Source organism: Pelobates fuscus, chromosome 12 (assembly GCF_036172605.1).
Source record: "Pelobates fuscus isolate aPelFus1 chromosome 12, aPelFus1.pri, whole genome shotgun sequence".
NCBI lineage: Eukaryota > Metazoa > Chordata > Amphibia > Anura > Pelobatidae > Pelobates > Pelobates fuscus.
In genome coordinates, this window is record NC_086328.1 from 133,382,177 (window position 1) to 133,403,957 (window position 21,781).

The following is a 21,781-nucleotide window of genomic DNA, read 5'->3' on the forward strand; positions in this document are numbered from 1 at the left end:
TACAATAAACCCTGTCCTAATACGCTCACCACTAGTTACAATAAACCCTGTCCTAATACGCTCACCACTAGTTACAATAAACCCTGTCATAATACACTCACCACTGGTTACAATAAACCCTGTCATAATACACTCACCACTAGTTACAATAAACCCTGTCATAATACACTCACCACTGGTTACAATAAACCCTGTCCTAATACACTCACCACTAGTTACAATAAACCCTGTCCTAATACACTCACCACTAGTTACAATAAACCCTGTCATAATACACTCACCACTAGTTACAATAAACCCTGTCCTAATACACTCACCACTGGTTACAATAAACCCTGTCCTAATACACTCACCACTAATTACAATAAACCCTGTCCTAATACACTCACCACTAATTACAATAAACCCTGTCCTAATACGCTCACCACTAGTTACAATAAACCCTGTCATAATACACTCACCACTGGTTACAATAAACCCTGTACTAATACACTCACCACTAGTTACAATAAACGCTGTCCTAATACACTCACCACTAGTTACAATAAACCCTGTCATAATACACTCACCACTAGTTACAATAAACCCTGTCCTAATACGCTCACCACTAGTTACAATAAACCCGGTCCTAATACACTCACCACTAGTTACAATAAATCCTGTCCTAATACACTCACCACTAACTACAATAAACTCTGTCGTATTACACTCACCACTAGTTACAATAAACCCTGTCCTAATACACTCACCACTAGTTACAATAAACCCTGTCCTAATACACTTACCACTAGTTACAATAAACCCTGTCATAATACACTCACCACTAGTTACAATAAACCCTGTACTAATACACTCACCACTAGTTACAATAAACCCTGTCCTAATACACTCACCACTAGTTACAATAAACCCTGTCCTAATACACTCACCATTAGTTACAATAAACCCTGTCATGATACACTCACCACTAGTTACAATAAACCCGGTCCTAATACACTCACCACTAGTTACAATAAACCCTGTCCTAATACACTCACCACTAGTTACAATAAACCCTGTCCTAATACACTCACCACTAGTTACAATAAACCCTGTCCTAATACGCTCACCACTAGTTACAATAAACCCGGTTCTAATACGCTCACCACTAGTTACAATAAACCCTGTCCTAATACACTTACCACTAGTTACAATAAACCCTGTCCTAATACACTCACCACTAGTTACAATAAATCCTGTCCTAATACACTCACCACTAGTTACAATAAACTCTGTCGTATTACACTCACCACTAGTTACAATAAACCCGGTCATAATACACTCACCACTAGTTACAATAAACCCTGTCCTAATACACTCACCACTAATTACAATAAACCCTGTCCTAATACACTCACCACTAATTACAATAAACCCTGTCCTAATACGCTCACCACTAGTTACAATAAACCCTGTCATAATACACTCACCACTGGTTACAATAAACCCTGTACTAATACACTCACCACTAGTTACAATAAACCCTGTCCTAATACACTCACCACTAGTTACAATAAACCCTGTCCTAATACACTCACCACTAGTTACAATAAACCCTGTCATAATACACTCACCACTAGTTACAATAAACCCTGTCCTAATACGCTCACCACTAGTTACAATAAACCCGGTCCTAATACACTCACCACTAGTTACAATAAATCCTGTCCTAATACACTCACCACTAGTTACAATAAACCCTGTCATAATACACTCACCACTAGTTACAATAAACCCTGTCATAATACACTCACCACTAGTTACAATAAACCCTGTCCTAATACACTCACCACTAGTTACAATAAACCCTGTCCTAATACACTCACCACTAGTTACAATAAACCCTGTCCTAATACACTCACCATTAGTTACAATAAACCCTGTCATGATACACTCACCACTAGTTACAATAAACCCGGTCCTAATACACTCACCACTAGTTACAATAAACCCTGTCCTAATACACTCACCACTAGTTACAATAAACCCTGTCCTAATACACTCACCACTAGTTACAATAAACCCTGTCCTAATACGCTCACCACTAGTTACAATAAACCCGGTTCTAATACGCTCACCACTAGTTACAATAAACCCTGTCCTAATACACTTACCACTAGTTACAATAAACCCTGTCCTAATACACTCACCACTAGTTACAATAAATCCTGTCCTAATACACTCACCACTAGTTACAATAAACTCTGTCGTATTACACTCACCACTAGTTACAATAAACCCGGTCATAATACACTCACCACTAGTTACAATAAACCCTGTCCTAATACACTCACCACTAATTACAATAAACCCTGTCCTAATACACTCACCACTAATTACAATAAACCCTGTCCTAATACGCTCACCACTAGTTACAATAAACCCTGTCATAATACACTCACCACTGGTTACAATAAACCCTGTACTAATACACTCACCACTAGTTACAATAAACCCTGTCCTAATACACTCACCACTAGTTACAATAAACCCTGTCCTAATACACTCACCACTAGTTACAATAAACCCTGTCATAATACACTCACCACTAGTTACAATAAACCCTGTCCTAATACGCTCACCACTAGTTACAATAAACCCGGTCCTAATACACTCACCACTAGTTACAATAAATCCTGTCCTAATACACTCACCACTAGTTACAATAAACCCTGTCATAATACACTCACCACTAGTTACAATAAACCCTGTCATAATACACTCACCACTAGTTACAATAAACCCTGTCATAATACACTCACCACTAGTTACAATAAACCCTGTCCTAATACACTCACCACTAGTTACAATAAACCCTGTCATAATACACTCACCACTAGTTACAATAAACCCTGTCCTAATACACTCACCACTAGTTACAATAAACCCTGTCCTAATACACTCACCACTAGTTACAATAAACCCTGTCCTAATACACTCACAACTAGTTACAATAAACCCTGTCATAATACACTCACCACTGGTTACAATAAACCCTGTCATAATACACTCACCAGTAGTTACAATAAACCCTGTCCTAATACACTCACCACTAGTTACAATAAACCCTGTCCTAATACACTCACCACTGGTTACAATAAACCCTGTCCTAATACACTCACCACTAGTTACAATAAACCCTGTCCTAATACGCTCACCACTAGTTACAATAAACCCTGTCATAATACACTCACCAGGAGTTACAATAAACCCTGTACTAATACACTCACCACTAGTTACAATAAACCCTGTCATAATACACTCACCACTAGTTACAATAAACCCTGTCATAATACGCTCACCACTACTTACAATAAAACCACCTCCTAATACACTCACCACTAGTTACAATAAATCTTGTCCTAATACACTCACCACTAGTTACAATAAACCCTGTCATAATACACTCACCACTAGTTACAATAAACCCTGTCCTAATACACTCACCACTAGTTACAATAAACCCTGTCCTAATACACTCACCACTAGTTACAATAAACCCTGTACTAATACACTCACCACTAGTTACAATAAACCCTGTCATAATACACTCACCACTGGTTACAATAAACCCTGTACTAATACACTCACCACTAGTTACAATAAACCCTGTCCTAATACACTCACCACTAGTTACAATAAACCCTGTCCTAATACACTCACCACTAGTTACAATAAACCCTGTCATAATACACTCACCACTAGTTACAATAAACCCGGTCCTAATACACTCACCACTAGTTACAATAAACCCTGTCCTAATACACTCACCACTAGTTACAATAAACCCTGTCCTAATACACTCACCACTAGTTACAATAAACCCTGTCCTAATACGCTCACCACTAGTTACAATAAACCCGGTCCTAATACGCTCACCACTAGTTACAATAAACCCTGTCCTAATACACTTACCACTAGTTACAATAAACCCTGTCCTAATACACTCACCACTAGTTACAATAAATCCTGTCCTAATACACTCACCACTAGTTACAATAAACTCTGTCGTATTACACTCACCACTAGTTACAATAAACCCTGTCATAATACACTCACCACTAGTTACAATAAACCCTGTCCTAATACACTCACCACTAATTACAATAAACCCTGTCCTAATACACTCACCACTAATTACAATAAACCCTGTCCTAATACGCTCACCACTAGTTACAATAAACCCTGTCATAATACACTCACCACTGGTTACAATAAACCCTGTACTAATACACTCACCACTAGTTACAATAAACCCTGTCCTAATACACTCACCACTAGTTACAATAAACCCTGTCCTAATACACTCACCACTAGTTACAATAAACCCTGTCCTAATATGCTCACCACTAGTTACAATAAACCCGGTCCTAATACACTCACCACTAGTTACAATAAATCCTGTCCTAATACACTCACCACTAGTTACAATAAACCCTGTCATAATACACTCACCACTAGTTACAATAAACCCTGTCATAATACACTCACCATTAGTTACAATAAACCCTGTCCTAATACACTCACCACTAGTTACAATAAACCCTGTCCTAATACACTCACCACTAGTTACAATAAACCCTGTCCTAATACACTCACCACTAGTTACAATAAACCCTGTCCTAATACACTCACCACTAGTTACAATAAACCCTGTCCTAATACACTCACCACTAGTTACAATAAACCCTGTCCTAATACACTCACCACTAGTTACAATAAACCCTGTCATAATACACTCACCACTGGTTACAATAAACCCTGTCATAATACACTCACCAGTAGTTACAATAAACCCTGTCCTAATACACTCACCTCTAGTTACAATAAACCCTGTCCTAATACACTCACCACTGGTTACAATAAACCCTGTCCTAATACACTCACCACTAGTTACAATAAACCCTGTCCTAATACGCTCACCACTAGTTACAATAAACCCTGTCCTAATACGCTCACCACTAGTTACAATAAACCCTGTCCTAATACGCTCACCACTAGTTACAATAAACCCTGTCATAATACGCTCACCACTGGTTACAATAAACCCTGTACTAATACACTCACCACTAGTTACAATAAACCCTGTCATAATACACTCACCACTGGTTACAATAAACCCTGTCATAATACACTCACCACTAGTTACAATAAACCCTGTCCTAATACACTCACCACTAGTTACAATAAACCCTGTCCTAATACACTCACCACTATTTACAATAAACCCTGTCCTAATACACTCACCACTAGTTACAATAAACCCTGTCCTAATACACTCGCCACTAGTTACAATAAACCCTGTCCTAATACACTCACCACTAGTTACAATAAACCCTGTCATAATACACTCACCACTGGTTACAATAAACCCTGTCATAATACACTCACCAGTAGTTACAATAAACCCTGTCATAATACACTCACCAGTAGTTACAATAAACCCTGTCCTAATACACTCACCACTGGTTACAATAAACCCTGTCCTAATACACTCACCACTGGTTACAATAAACCCTGTCCTAATACACTCACCACTGGTTACAATAAACCCTGTCCTAATACACTCACCACTAGTTACAATAAACCCTGTCCTAATACACTCACCACTAGTTACAATAAACCCTGTCCTAATACGCTCACCACTAGTTACAATAAACAGCCACACAATTTAATGATTACATTGTTTAGATTTTCTTGAAGATATGGCACTAACCTCACCTATCACTTAATCTTTGGCAGTATATGGCAATGTCATAGCCGTGACAGTGTTTGGAGAGGAGGTGAATAGTAATAAAATGTCTTCAAATGTGATTAAAATGAAACTATGGGGTAACAATCACTCCCTAGTTTAATAGGTTATAAAGAAGGACATCAAACATAAATTCTTCATTACATTCGATCAACTGCTTAGCCTGTCTATTGACTGTTTAATCCCAAGCCTTGTTAATGGTTTAGCTATGCATGTTAGGTCTGTGGAGCGTCTCTGTCCTGAGATGAGAGAGCTCAGTCCAAGTTCTGGGTGAAATGTGCAAATCGTGTACACAAACTGACATAACCAGGGTGGGATGAGAGTTTCTGGCTGTTTGATTCACAGGAGCCAGAGGTGGCGCTACACTCAGCCTGGACGGTTTAATATGTCAGAAATGGATAAAATATAAAACTGACCCTGTAAGACTGACCCTGTAAATGTAAGGTGAAATTTGTACTAAGGACACACTGGTTTAAACAGGACTTGCCCATAGGGAAACTATCCTAAACCGAAAAAAGAAAAGGAAATGGGACAAGCGTTTAGCAAAAAATGTAAATGGTTCTTCTCTGTCAGTTTAGTTTCAAATTGCAGGGGTTTAAGTGAGTACAGCCCAGCACAGGAAAAATAACAAGTAGATTATGCTTGCTTTGCATAACTGTCTCGTAATATTTATTTGTATAAGAAAAAAATAAAAGAAGTGAGTGTTGCCTTGAGTCATTATGCAATTTTTGGACATACTAGTGGGCGATTCACATTACATTTTCCACTTTCTGTTTTATGGATTACTGACACAGGAATATAGTATCTGTTCCACTAGGCAAACCTAACCACACTGTTATGTTGCAATCATTGAAGTTTACTATGTAACTGTCTACGGGGAACACTACATAGCTGCTCATATGACTATGCAATTAAGTTAGAATTTTCCAGCTGCTGACTTATGTTCAAAAAGCCCCAAAGTTAGAATACACTATGTACCACTGGATCATAGAAGCTTAAAAATGCACTACATAGTCACCAGCACCACTGCAGCTTAATGTAGTTGTTCTGGTGTTTATTGTCTGTTCCTGCAGGCTTTTTAAAGAGAAAAGGCAGTGTTTACATAGCTGCCTAGGGACACCTCCATTGGCAATCACTCAGACGGCCACTAGAGGTGCTTCCTGGGACAGTTCTGCATAATGTGCAGCATTGACATTCAGCCTGAACGTTCCTCATGGACTGGGGATACAAAGCAGCCCTGAAAAAAAAAATCTATGCCAGCCCCATAAGTCATTGTGCCATGTAGTATGTGCGTATATAGGTCCTTTCAGAGTGTCTGTATAATATATATAGGGCCGGACTGGGGAAACAAAGCAGCCCTGGAAAAAAAAAAAATCCATGGCAGCCCCATAAGTCATCGTGCCATGTAGTTTGTGCGTATATACCGGCCCCCAGCTCCTCCCTCTTTAATCCCCTCAGACTGACAAAGGCTGGCACAGTCCGAGGGGAAAATCACAAATTAAATTAGTCTCATGATTTGGGCTGTCTGCCGCGGCCCACGGGGAAATGCCATGGTATCCCGTGAGCCAGTCCGGCCCTGCACAGAGATGCAATAATTCAATGCATCTCTATAAGGAGATGCTGATTGGTACAAAGCAGTGTTTTGCCGCACATGTACGATAGCCTCCCAATGGTTTCCCATGGGAAAGCATTGGATTGGCTGAGATCATCTAGTCTGATGCTCTCTGCCAGGGGGAGTGTGGATGAGGCCAGCCATGAGCAGATCTGCATGTCATTGGAAAAATAAAGGTGAGTAAATCACCTTTTTAACAGCGGTAAGGGGAGCCAGGGACCTAAATGGCGATTTAAGATCTATAGTGTCAGGAATACATGTTTGTACCTGGCTAATGTAAAATTATTTAGATTATTGTCAATAAGTATGTTTTAGGGACAGGCAGTTTCCATTGATTGAGCTACTTGGATTTTTTCATAAACAGATATGGATGAAAGTATTGATAACCTTGCATTTCAATCAATTTACGCTAAACTCTGAATGGAGTTTGCCAAAATACATATTGACAAACCAAAGTTCTTCTGGGAGAATGTCCTTTGGACAGATAAAACAAAAGTGAGTTTTTGGAAAATTGCAATAATTCCATGTTTACGGAAGGAAAAAAAAGAAGCTGCCAAAGAAGGCTCAGTGATGTTTTGGATGTGCTTTGGGTACCAAGAATCTGTGCTGGGCACATTGAAATCATAAGACTATCAAGGAAATATGGAGCAAAATATACTGCCCAGTGTCAGAAAGCTGTGTCTCAGTCACAGGTCATGGGTCCTCCTGTAGGATAATGACCTGAATTACCGACGGGGTACCTCTGTGAAGCTCACTTCCTAGCTCTCCTCTGGGACACAGGGGTGCTTCATCCCCTAGCCACCACAGCTTGGCTGGGGTCTCTCCATCGCTTTCTGCTCTGGAACAGGGTCCTGGGGACAGCTTCAAGTGATTAAGTTCTCCTGCAGAGAGTATAGCTGATCCACCCAAACACTAGCCCAGACTGAGTGAAGGGTGTAAAGAAACAGGTTTATAATGGCCAAGTTCCCTGCTTTTATACACAGCCGCCAACATGGGGTCTCCATTCAATGCAAGACAAGCCCCTCCCATAAATCTCTGTGCCTGGACAATAATTGTGTTAAAGACTGATAATCTAATTATCTCCAAGGAACAGAGAGGCAAACATGAAAATCTTAAAAAAAAATACACGAAAACATAATAAAAATGTATAATAACCCCACAAATAATACATCCCCAAATAGCCCTGATCTGGGCACCCAAGTTCTCGAAAAGGCACTCAGATCCATGCAGTGTAGGGGAAACGCCACCATGTTAAAGTTCTGACCAGCCGCACACGTGGTCCTATGCCCAAAATAGTTCCAGGGCATTTGGTGCTTTGGCCGGTCAACCTTCGGGAGCCCCCCAGAGCGCAATACGGGTTGCTCCGCCTGTGTCTCTGGTAGTGTTTTATTTAAAACCGCGAACCAAGTTGTCTAGGAACCGCACGGTCACCTCATGTCAAAACTCACAATCCAATTTAAAAGAACACATTTTCAGTAAGTTACCTCAGTTGAATGCATTTTCAAACCTCACAAATGTGGCTGTGCTATATTGTAAAATCCTCTGAACCACATGTGCCCAAAACATAGATCCTCAGACGTAGATCTACAACGCCAATGATGCTTTGCATGTCTTTAGAGTGTCTTTAGAATGACAAAGCATCATCAAAGTTTGAGTTTTCAAACATCTGTGGATCCACCTTTTGGGCACCCCTGCTAAAAAGTAACCCAAGGCTGTGAAATTGGAAGAAAATAACGCTATAACTATACATTTTTGTTAGCAGATATAGATAGTAGATTAGTTATTCAGAGGAAATTGTCCCATTAAGGATTGGCTGTGTGACTGGTGCAGAGCACAGGACATCACATTGTTAAACATATTGCCGCTCTTGTTTGATGACCACATATGATTGTGGTTATGCCGCATTCTTTAATCATACATTTGGATTACACCACCACTGAAGAAAGAATGACTTAAACTAAAATGGTTATAATGAAGAAAGAAAACGAGAAGGGATAGATGGGTGTGAGAAAATTGAGCAGTGTTAGGGAGGATATCATGACATCAATCCAGGTCATTACATAATGCATTTCCTATATACACAACTTTACATTTAAGATCATCAAAGTAGAAAATTAGGACTTTTATAACATAAGCAAATGTAAAATATATATTTATTTTATGGCTGACTTTAGACACAAAAACACATTCAAAAATACACACAACAAAATCTCAGATTCACAGAGTACCAGAGCAAAATAAAAATTACCCCGAGACCCCATTTGTTAGAGAAATTACACATACATGCTGACATTCATATACACATACACATTCATATAAATACAGATTGATATTCACACGTACTTACATACATATACACACACATTCATATACGTACACACAGACTCACAAACACACAGATTCATACAAACACACACACACAGACTCACAAACACACACATTCATATACGTACACACAGACTCACAAACACACAGATTCATACAAACACACACACACACACACACACACACACACACACACAGACTCACAAACACACACATTCTTACTTTATAGACACACACACAAGACAAAATAAAACAGATAATGGATGAGAAAAAGGATGATTGATAGTTAGATTATAGCCACTAAATGTTGACCAATAGAGGGGGAAAGAAGGAACATATGTTTATAAAATTATACATCATTAATATTAAGAACTATATAATATGTAAATATAAATGTTTTCTATTGCGCCTCCTTATTTCACCTCCAATGGCGAACCAGTGGCGGTAACATGTTCCTCTCAGTGTGCTGCACGATATATACGGTAATAGTTATATAATGTATATTTTTGCAGTACACTAATTGACCCATATTCGCCTTTTTGGTTCATCCAAATCTTCTTCCCGAAATAATTGCATGGTCAAAATGCAAGTAGTCCATGGCAGAAAATCACAGATATCTCTGAATAGACAATCTTTCAAGCAGAAATGCTGCATACAGATTCTTGCTCCATGCCCACTTCTGGAAGCAAATGTGGTGATAGAGGCTGAAATAACTCTTTAAACAATATATTCAGAAGAGAAGATGGTGTGCTAATGGTGTATAGAAAGGAAAGGAGATTGTGTGCTTTGCTGTAAATGTAGAAAATATACAGAGAAAAATAACCTAAATATGATCATGAAAAAAGAATGTGCTTGTTATGTAAAATACCTGGTTCAAAGAGTTCCTCCAACATTTCTTCTCGGGCATGTTTGGAGAAACATCTCTTCTTCAGCCAGTCTGCGTCAAATTCACTCTGGTGTTTGTCAGGCCATGTAATGGAAACCTGTCAGTAGGGAAAACAAATTATATGTATGTAGGCCAAGGAGCTTTAAATGTGAACGTGTAGAATAGGCAATGGTAAACTTCAGAAATCTAGTTGATAGATGGCTTAGGATATTGGAAGGTACACAATACGCATAAGAAGTACTTAATAGACTTGGGAATGATGACAATATCTTTGGTTCATCTGAATAAATTAAGACAAATATAAATTTATGATCGTTTGTGCTGAATGTTGCCCATTGGACTATTCAATTCGGAGAAAATTTAGACGTTTTCAGATCAGAATTTTATTCAGATTGTTTACAAGACAACTCCATAAATTGGTACCCGGATGTGAAATTGCATAAACAGTATCAATTTATAGTACTGTTTAGTAAGTGGCTCCCTTATTTGACTTCCTTATGGCAATCAAACATAAGGATCCAACCAAATTAGGAAGCTATCTACTAAGCAGCTAAAAAGACCAATATTAAGAACTGCCCTTTTCCATGTTAGTAAAAATATAAGGGAGGTTTAATTTTTTCATCATATTCCCTCTCGCCATGCTGCTGGCTCACTTTTTAAAGGTGGACTCAAAGCATAACGACTAACAAGCTTCTTGTAGAGGCTACGGCACAAAAATAGGCAACCCCTCTCCATTTATTATATTTTTTTTGTCAAACTGTTTTAAAGACTTTTGACAAAAACTGGCACCAAAGCTTGGGCACACTCCTGCCATTCAGATAATGAGTAAGTTTAATTTCTATACTACAAAAGACATTTATCAAATCATATCATTTTCTTTTTCTTTGGGAAGTTTAATCTTTGCGTGCAGGTCTGAGTGCTACTGTAAGTCACGTGCAGAACATGAGATATCACAATTGGCTCAGACAGCTGGATAAAGCTTTCGACTGGCCTCTCCAAACATTGTTTTGCCAATTTCACTAATTCATAAATCACGGTCAGTTTTTACTAGTTAAAATGACTTTTTCAAATAGTTTCTTTTTTTTTTTTTTTTTTTTTTTAAAGTAAGATGATCTATTGCAATTTAATAAACACACAGATAGAATCGGGGTGTCTTTACCTAAAATGTTTTAAAGAAGAACATTTCTTTGAACAATGTATCACTTCGTAAAGCAAACTGTCCATCTCTTTCAGGCAACACATGATTTCTTTAACATTATTATATTGAAAAATATTTGTTACTTTTTTGAATCCTATCATCGAAATGCCCTGAATCCATGTTTGGAGGGCAATTTGCATGGACTCTAACAGGGTTATTTTCTAAACTAAGAATTTAAAGTTAATTAAAAGTGAATTTTACATTCATGGTAAAAGTAATAAACTGGAAGCTTTCATACGTAAGTTGTGCTTCCAGTTTGTAGCCCTATCGTATAACCACATAAGGCTTTCTTTGTAATATCAGACAGTAAAAAAGAATCCCTCTGTTCCTGTGTGTCCAACTTGTCTGGTTAAAATGACATGTTTGTTAGTCCACCCACTGTAAAGCGCTGCAGAATTTGTTGGCGATATATATAAATAATAATAATAATAATAATAAAAATAATAATAAAAATAATAATAAATACATGGCACTGTTTTTCCATTGTTATTGCCATAGGCGTTGCTATGGGGGCTTTGGGGGCTGATAACTCAGATGTTAGACTCTTCAGACCTGGATCTCTACAGCTGGTGGGGTGGCAAGAGTGTTTTATTTTTTATTTTTTTATTTCAATTTACATCTGCTTCTCAAAGAGGCCACTTATCATAAAAACAGAGATCAGTAGTGTAGTGCTCATGCTACTCAAGGGGAGTGAATGGTTTCCCCAGGTGACTGTAAGGAGAAGGTGCCTTCCCCAGGAGGTACTAGGGGACAGTTGCTGCACACTCTTCTATTGGATGATGTGGTGGGACCACAATGATTACCTGACTGCTGTTTCTGGCCATGCTTTCATTGAGATCCTGTAGAGCAATTGCAGCATGCTGCTCATGGGTAGATGTCAAGGCAAATCGTCACCACTCTGTTAGGGTAGGCGGCATCAAATGTTACATTGGGCTAAGCCCTAGTTGTTTCTGGAACCAAGCAACACCCCTATCCATTGCCACAGTACCTCTACACTTTAAAAATGTGAGGGTTCCAGAATGGGGTACAATATTACACTTTGCAATGCAATGCTCAACCCCTTTGTAAAAAAATGCTATAATAACACACACCTTTTTGAATTTCCCATTTGAAAGTGTTTTAAAGGGATTCAAGTGTACCATGGCAAATAATGAAAGAGCAATGAAGGCATATAATTATTGCATGGAAATGTAACCCAGGTTTACACAAAGGCCTTTCTGTGAATCTCTTCACATTAAGTACTTTGAGAAAGGGCATCTAATAAATACACAAGACACGGCATTCTATGACGGTTAAGGTATGGAAGGAACGGCATAATTAGTTATTTTAGTGAATTCAATCACTGCATATGTATGGAAGAAAAAACAAAGTTTGGACAGCGTCCTATGAATGATAATTACATTTTGATTAATGTTCCCATTAAAAGTAAGAAATACGTCTTTACTGTTCTTCAAGGAAATACTCAGGTAACACAATAATTAAGTCCCAGTTCCTTTTAGACCACATAGGAGAATAATCTGGGCTCTTCCTGTGAAGTACAAGGACCTGACGTCACGGCAGTGTGTGGTTTCCAATGCGTATTTTCGTTAAAGGGTCATTTCCTAACTTTCAACACAATAATTGGTTTAAGTCGGTTTTGCTAATTACCATTAGATAAACAACTACACGGACCATTAAGGAAAAAGAAAACAAGATATTATCACATCAAAAGGCCGTAATTGTTAATGCTCTGATGATTTACGAGTGAACATTAGCCCCGGTTCACATTTGCAGAAATTGACAAATCTTAAAGTTCTGACTCTTTGTGCATGCGATTGAGCTTGAGATATAGCCTAACAAACACTTAGCGTTCGAACCAAACATCTTTTGCACAGATTTCACCAACTCATAAAGTTTGAGCTTCCATGATGCCTGAACATGTTTAATTCTAAGGCCGCTACAGAAAAAATATTACCAAAATGCTAAATAATGATTTGCAAAGAGTCAGCATGCTTTGCATTCCTTTAGACAGTATGTTAAAAAAAAACAAAAAACAACAACAACTTGGTTTGCCAGAAATGCCTTAAATATGACTCATACTATCACAACAGATGGTAAGACAAGAAGCAGAAAGTGGCTACTACAATAGAAACAAGTATCTGCGAGGTCTTCACTAGGACATCCATCCTTCCCAGCAATTACTTTCTAAAATGACTTACAAGATGTTGTGGCTTGTAATCCTATCACTCTGGTTGAGAGTGATCAGATCTTTATTCCAGATCATTTTGAAGTACCATGATATTTTTTTTAACATTAAAGGAACATTATTGGCAAGCTTCCACCAATCACTGCCATGCAGGTTGGATTAAATTTATATTTACAGTAGTTCAAGTTTTACGTTATCAATGAGATCAAGGAGAGGGCGGTGTCCTGGACATAGGAGATTTATGTTAAAATATTCCTAAACTATTTTAAATTAAATCAGGTATGTCACAATGCTCTGGACACCAGTGAGCTGAGGCAGTTATGTTGCTTAGTGAGTCCCTTTAAGGGACACTACAGACTGGTCCATGCTATCATATCAATCTATTCATCAACAATCTTATTCCAAAATGGGAAGACTCATTAAGGTTTGCATATGTTTCATGCTGGTATTATTTGGTACCATTTTGTGCTCATGGAGTATCAAAGGGCATCAAACCATGAAGGTGGAAAAGTAACAGAGCTGGAGGTCAGAGTGGAGTGTGCCACTTTAGGAGAGAGCAAGAGTCAGATTTGTGACATAGAAGTTACTCTGGGAGGCCATAAGCATTTCTGAACAGATGTGTTTTGAGGGACTTCTAAAATGATTAGGGAGAGTCTGAGGGGGTAGGCAGGCTGCTCCAAAGGAAAGGAGCCACCCATGAAAAGTCCTGCAAGCAGGAGTTAGCAGTAAGGGTGTCGGCAGTGGATAGGAGGTGATCACCAGCAGAGCATAGAGACCGGAAGAGGCATACCTACAACCCAGTGAAGAAATGTAACAGGGACAAGAGTTGTTTGGAGTTTATAGGTAAGGGTTAGTATTTTGTAGGGTACAGGAAGCCAATGTAAGGATTCGCAGAAGGGCGAGGTATGGGAGAAGTGACGGGAGAGTAGTAGCATCCTGCATGAGGAAGGGGCGTATGCGGGCAATGTTTATAAGGTGAAATCGACAGGTTTTAGCAGCAACTTGGATGAGGTGCAAAGGCGAAGCCAGAATCAAAGATAACACCAAAACAGCGCGCTTGCAAGGATGGACTGATGTAGGTACCATCAACTTCCAGGGAAAGCAAAAGAGGGCAGTTGAAGATGTGTGCTAAGGATTGTAAAAGACAAGGAGAGAGAGATTGGATAAGATGAGAAGGGATGGGTTCAAGTGGACAAGTGGTAGGACAAGAGGAGAAGCACAACCACCTCCTGTTGGGTAGCTAGGGAGAAGGCCTGAAGGGTAGGAAAGGTACAGTTCAGATGCAGTTGAAAGACAGAGGAGCAAATTAATACTTTTCTTAATTGTTTAATCTTGTTTGTTAAGTAGCATGCAAAGCTATTGGCTGAAAGATTAGTTTTGGTGGTAGTTTTGGTGGTGGCCTTAGTGGGGCAAAGGAGAGAGGGTATAAAAGAGATACCTGGGATTGTGGAAGCATGAACTAATGAGAAAGGAAGTGAGTCAGACGCCAAGTGGTTGGGCAAAATCTACACGGGCTCTTACAGGTGTTAGGAGCCTGGGCACCTTGTAATATTTTAGTAATTAGGATAAGTAAAACAGTGGTTTGTGATATGCAGTGCCAGAAATGAAACACATGTAAGCAAGAATAAATGAAAACTCAAAATTAAAAGATTGAAACAGTTATATCAGCAGCACGCTAGTATCTCTTCGTCCACAATCACGGCACTGGGTGAGTAAACTTCACGAATGATGTATTGGGCCCAAGTTAGGAAAACATCCAACATGTTTGCTATAATTAAGTGAAGTTTTTTAATACATATATTAGAAAAAGTGGGCTGCTGTTAATATACATATTTTAAAAGCATTAATAGCTATTCTAATGTATGAATAAGGCACAAATAAAGATGTGAGATATAATACTTACCACCATAGTGCTATAAGTAGCTTCTGTTACAAAGCTTTCATTCAGCAAGTTCCCTTATCTTTAACATTTCATAATAAAGGGGCAGTCTAGGCATCACAGCTAGTTTACCTTACTGCAAAATTCAGGGTAGGTACAGCATTCTGAGCCCACTATCCTTTCTAAGAAAGATTTGTAAAACATTGTAAAGTATAACATTTGGTTATAAATAGTATGAGTGACATGGATCAATCCATAGGTTTATTTTGTATCTGCCGTTATAAGACAAGATCACTAGGACTGCCAGTTAGGCAGGCAGGAGCAGTAGGAGGGTTATTCACCAAAGGGAGAACATAAAGTGAATTTCAAACATAAGGCCAAAATAGCCAAATTGGAGAAAGTCGGCAATGCTTCCAGTTCAGCTACTTTGGCCTAACATTTTAAATTCATTATGAATTCCCACTTTAGTAAATAACTATTGGTTTATATCAGTTTTGTCCATAATGTGTGTGCACTCTGCCTGTACCGTTGGGTAGACTCTCTCTGCTCTATATAAACAATGTGCAGCTAGGGCTGGTGCGACACTATTTTGTGCCCTAGGCAAAACCAGCTGCTTGCACCCCACCCAAGTTTTTTTTTGCCAAATATGTGTTTCTTTCTTCCCCAACTTCTTTGTATGTTTTTTTTTCCCCTTCCCCAGCCCATCTTTCTGTGACTACTTCCTCTAGCACCTTTGTGGCTATTTCCCCCCCCTCCCCCCCCCCCCGTAAGCCCACTGTGTGTCTCAATCTCCCCCAGGCCTTTATGGACTTCTTTCTCCACACCAGCCACTTTGTATGGCTCTTTGTCCCCCATCCACTTTATGTGTCTTTTTATACCCCCAGCACCTTTGTGGGTCTCTTTCATTTCCCCAGCACCTCTGTGCCTCTTTCTCTCCCAACCCAACTTTGGGTTTCTTTATCCCCCAACCCCTTTCTGTGTCTCTTTATCCCCCCCAGCATCTCTGCGTGTCTCTTTGTCTCAGAAGATCCTCTACCATGGGTCGAGGCTCGGCCACGCTACATGAAGTGACTGGCAGGAGGGGAGCGTGTTCCTTTCCTATAGGTCACTTGGACATCGTGCGGGTGCCTACTTCGTCTAGCGGTTGCATCGGCCCTGTGTGCAGCTGAGCCAGCACAGTCCACATCTCTAAACAACGAGCAGCGCTGTGTATAAACTAAGAGAATGCATGGAATGACTTATCAGGTAAAAATGCAATTACAATCATCTTATGTGACGATTAGAACTACAGGTGGGGGATAAACTGTTTATCCCAAAAACAGTTGCAGGATAGAGGCTTATGGGATAAGATCAGTCCCCATAGATCAGAATGAAGCTCTGATTGGAACATCTCATCCTGGTGTAGAAGGGGTCTGCTTGTAACTGCAGACTGGTACACTAAGCAAGTGCATCAAGGAACACTTTAAATATGTCATTTTTAACATTTGAACGGAGTTGTTTTGCAATATGTTTGTAAATATAATGTCAGTTTTAAACTTAAAAATCTCTTTATATAAAATAGTGACCTGAAATCAAAACTTGAAATACAAATCCCTTAATCTTTTAATCAGCACCCCTTATAGAATATACATGCCAAGTTAAACGCTGTGATTTCGTACATGTCCCCTGCAGTGCCCTCCGACACACTGAATACTAATCATTTTGAATATTGGCTTGGAGATACCTTTTGCTCCTTTGTCAAGGTAACGTCTTTCACTCCTATATTGACATCCAGGTCCTCAATGGGAAGTTTTCTCGCTTTGGCAGACAGCAGGAAGCATTCTGGACACTGGCAGTTATCCCTCAGCCACACATATGGATAGATGCTGTGACCTCCCTCGTCCCAATGTATGCAAACAAAGCGCTCAGCATCCAACGCTTGAACATTCCGAATCATCATCACCGAGTGGTCTGTCTGATCATCAACGTCCCTTCCTGCCCTGTGCTGCCAGCGTGTGAACGTAAGCGACAATCCTGCATTTAAATGTGCGGTCCTTTGAACCTTCAGCGATGCGTGTGCCACACAGCTGTGGACTTTGCTCTTCAATAAATGTTTAGCTACAGTGGCCCACATACCAAGTGTGCAGATTTCTCTTTAAATATAATGCTGTTAATTCAGCTGTAATCCCTGAAATGAAAATAAGAAGAATATGTTTATACTTTAAAAAACACTTTGTAGCATCACTGCACCTTCTTAAAGGGGCACTCCGGACTCCTAAAGAACTTTAGTTTGCTGAAATGCGTAATGTGTGAAGAGTATGTTATATGTTTTTAAGCAGATAGTAATTGGCACTTTTATATATCAATCTTATCACGCCGCACTGGCAGTTAATCCGACAACCGGTCCTGTTACTTGATGGCTGTTTAACTCAATTGTACTAAACTCAAGAGGCAGCAATCTGGTAACAGATATATAGTAACAGCGTGTCTATTTTGCCTACATTTTGCCATTTGAATCCTAAAGGGACAGTCACCCAAATCACATCAGTGAAGTGGTCTTTGTTCAGTGGGCCTTGCCTTTTAACCCTTGTAGTGGCTGTCTTCCTGAGAACCACTAGAGGCACTTCTGCTGCACTAATTAAAATTCGGTCACATACAATGCTACAATGCTTTCCCATGGGGAAGCTTGGATGAGTGCATGGTGCTATCCACACATGCACTTCAGGTCCCTATGAGAAGCATTGCATTGGACCATTGTCGCAGGAGATTATGCTTCCTCGATGAGGTTGTGGGAGCCAGAGAGGTAAGCAGGGAGCTTCAGCACTGCAAAAAGGCAAGTAAAACTTTTATTTTAATAATTTTATTGCAACTATGGCGGGGAGGTGTGAGGGGGGACCTATATATATCTAAGGACAGGGACACTATAGTGTTAGAATACAGGTTTAGTATTCCTAGTGCTATAGTGTCCCTTTATTTGCTACAATTCTGAGTTTTGTGAAAACATTTTTTAGATGCAATAACACAAGCAAAAATGTTTTGTACAAAGTATCTTAAATTCTCTTAGGAGTCATTTCTCTAGTACACCTTTTGGCCTTTTGCCCAATAAAAGTGTAGGGGGATAGGAGGGGGGAGCTCCTCAGTGCTATCAGTATCTGGATGAGATTCCATCTTTGGAATGTTTGTTTACATTGTAGTGTGTCACATATCATCAGGAATACACTGTGTGCATGGTTATTAGGCAGCTCACAGTCAGCCTTGATACAAATAACCTGCTTATTAAAGCCCTGGTTATACAGAATATCTGCATCTAGTTACAGGATTTATCACAGTGTGCTACAGTATTTACCTTCCGCTCTGTTTCTCCTCCCCTGGGCTGTGTGTTCCTGTCTGACTCCTGATTTTCCAGTCGTGCAGCCCTGATACATGTATCCACGTAGACCCTTCCCCTGTGCTATTAGAAATGTGACACCCAGGTCTCCTTAGTGACTGAGCCTGTGTAACTTACTAATCTTTCCCCTCCTCCCACACTCTTAAATTGGACTCTGCAGTCATAGTAGCAAAGGTAAATGTGTCATTTATTTGTTGTATAAGGCTATCAGATCCCCAGTGTTTCCTTGGATACACACAATGTATTCTTGTTGATGTGCACCACATGAAAAGTGCTGCCCTGCAATATGCACACTGTGTATTCCGAATCATTCCTCACTGATTAATTAATATATTTCCTGGTTGTAGCACTTTGATTCTACATACTGCAGGAGAGTACTTCCCACATACTGCCCATCCATATGGCCACTTGTACAGCAGCTTTATTGGAATCACAGGGAAATGAAGCAATGTTTCGATCTCCACCGAGGTCTGCATGGTATCAGTGTGCGCACTCCTTCCTCCGTTTACATCCACATGTATAAGTGATATGTGTCCTGGAAAACATGATGGACCCGGCACACTTTTCTTTATGGTATGGCAAAAAAAGCTGTTATTTTGTTTCTGCAAATCCCTGACACACTTCAACTTGCTGACATTTTTATTTATTTATAAAATATTTTACCAGGAAAGATACATTGAGATTTCTCTTGTTTTCAAGTATGTCCTGGGTCCACAAAACATTGCATTGATACAATAGGGTACAATAAAATACAAAAACAATATTAATACACAATAAATACAAAATGTAACATAGAACAGGTAGGAAATATATAATCAACCATAACACGTGCATTCTGTTTTGAGGTATGTAGAGAGGGATCTCTTAACCCCTTCAGGACCGCTGACGGTTCAGGACCGTCAGCGGTAAAACGTGCGTTTGGACCGCTGACGGTCCTGAACCGTCATAACGGTTTTGGGCTACTTACCTGATCGCCGTCGGTCCCACGGCGGCGATCAGCTCTCCTCCCGGTCCAGGGGGACTGCCTGTCTGCCCGGGCAGTCCCCCCTCGGCAGATCAGGACCCCACGGCCATGTGATCACTCGATCACATGACCGCAATAGGGGTCTTTGTATCTGCCTGCAGGGGGACTGTCTGTGCTGACAGGCAGTCTCCCTGCAAGTGTAAAATCATAAAATAAAGTAAAAAAAAAAACCAATCAGTGTAAAAAAAATTATAATATGTGTATATATATATGATATATATACACATGTATTATATCTATATATATAATATATGTATATGTATCATATATATAATGTCACTAAGTGTATTTTTATATTTATATATACGTATATTAATATAAAAATACACTTATATTTAAATTACACACGGATATATACAATATATATAATAACTATATATATGGTATATATATATTATTATAAAATACAAATAATATGTTAATAAAAATAAATAACAAAAAATAAAAATAATTTTTAATAATTAAAAAAAAATTATATATATATATTCAATTTTATTCTAACAGTATTTTGATATTGATATATATATATTTATATCAAAATACACTTAGAATGTAATGATATATATATCTATGTATAAATAAATAAATAAAAATAATACGAAATATACATATGTCCACATACAAAATTACATTAATAATTTCATAAATATACACGTAGACGTCAAATATATAAATATGTATATATATTAAAATTATACGTGCATATTTATGTAATATTTTTACCTAATTAAGTAATTTTAATGATTGCAATTTGAGGGACCTGCCTGCCAACCCAGGCCAAAAGTCCAGATAATTTAATTTGCTAGCACTGTGCTTAACCCTGTAACTTTCTATGACACCCTAAATCCTGTACATGGGGGTACTGTTTTACTCGGGAGACTTCGCTGAACACAAATATTAGTGTTTCAAAACAGTAAAACATATCACAGCGATGATATTGTCAGTGAAAGTGAAGTTTTTTGCATTTTTCACACACAAACAGCTCTTTCACTGAGGATATTATTGCTGTGATATATTTTACTGTTCTGATACACTAATATTTGTGTTCAGCGAAGTCTCCTGAGTATAACAGTACCCCACATGTAGAGGTTTTATAGTGTTTGTGAAAGTTACAGGGTCAAATATAAGGCTTGATTTTACTTTTTTTTTTTTTTATTGAAATTTGTCAGATTGGTTAGGTTGCCTTTGACAGCGTATGGTAGCCAAGGAATGAGAATTAGCCCCATGATGGCATACCATTTACAAAAGAAGACAACCCAAGGTATTGCAAATGGGGTATGTTCAGCCTTTTTTAGTAGCCACTTAGTCACAAACACCGGCCAAAGTTAGTGGTTTTTGCATTTTTAACACACAAACAAATATAAATGCTAACTTTGGCCAGTGTTTGTGACTAGGTGGCTACTAAAAAAGACTGGACATACCCCATTTTAAATACCCTGGGTTGTCTACTTTAAAAAATATGTACATGTTAGGTGTGTTTCGGGGATTTATGACAGATAACGGTGTAACAATGT

The 21,781-nt window shown here is 38.9% G+C and overlaps 1 protein-coding gene across 2 annotated transcripts in view; it reads right to left on the reverse strand.

Annotated features, from left to right (window-relative positions):
* The window catches only part of BBOX1 (gamma-butyrobetaine hydroxylase 1), a 113,315-nt gene that overhangs the window by 79,517 nt on the left and 12,017 nt on the right, over positions 1 to 21,781 (reverse strand). The window contains exons 1-3 of one of the 2 annotated variants that reach the window (XM_063438482.1): positions 19,202 to 19,290; positions 17,600 to 18,043; positions 10,597 to 10,711 (exon numbers count right to left, since the gene is read on the reverse strand). In XM_063438482.1, coding sequence (XP_063294552.1) covers positions 10,597 to 10,711; positions 17,600 to 17,989 — 505 coding nt within the window. In that variant the 5' untranslated portion in view covers positions 17,990 to 18,043; positions 19,202 to 19,290. Of the gene's footprint in view, positions 1 to 10,596; positions 10,712 to 17,599; positions 18,044 to 19,201; positions 19,291 to 21,781 lie in introns of those variants that run through there. The other variant, XM_063438483.1, reaches the window with a different exon arrangement.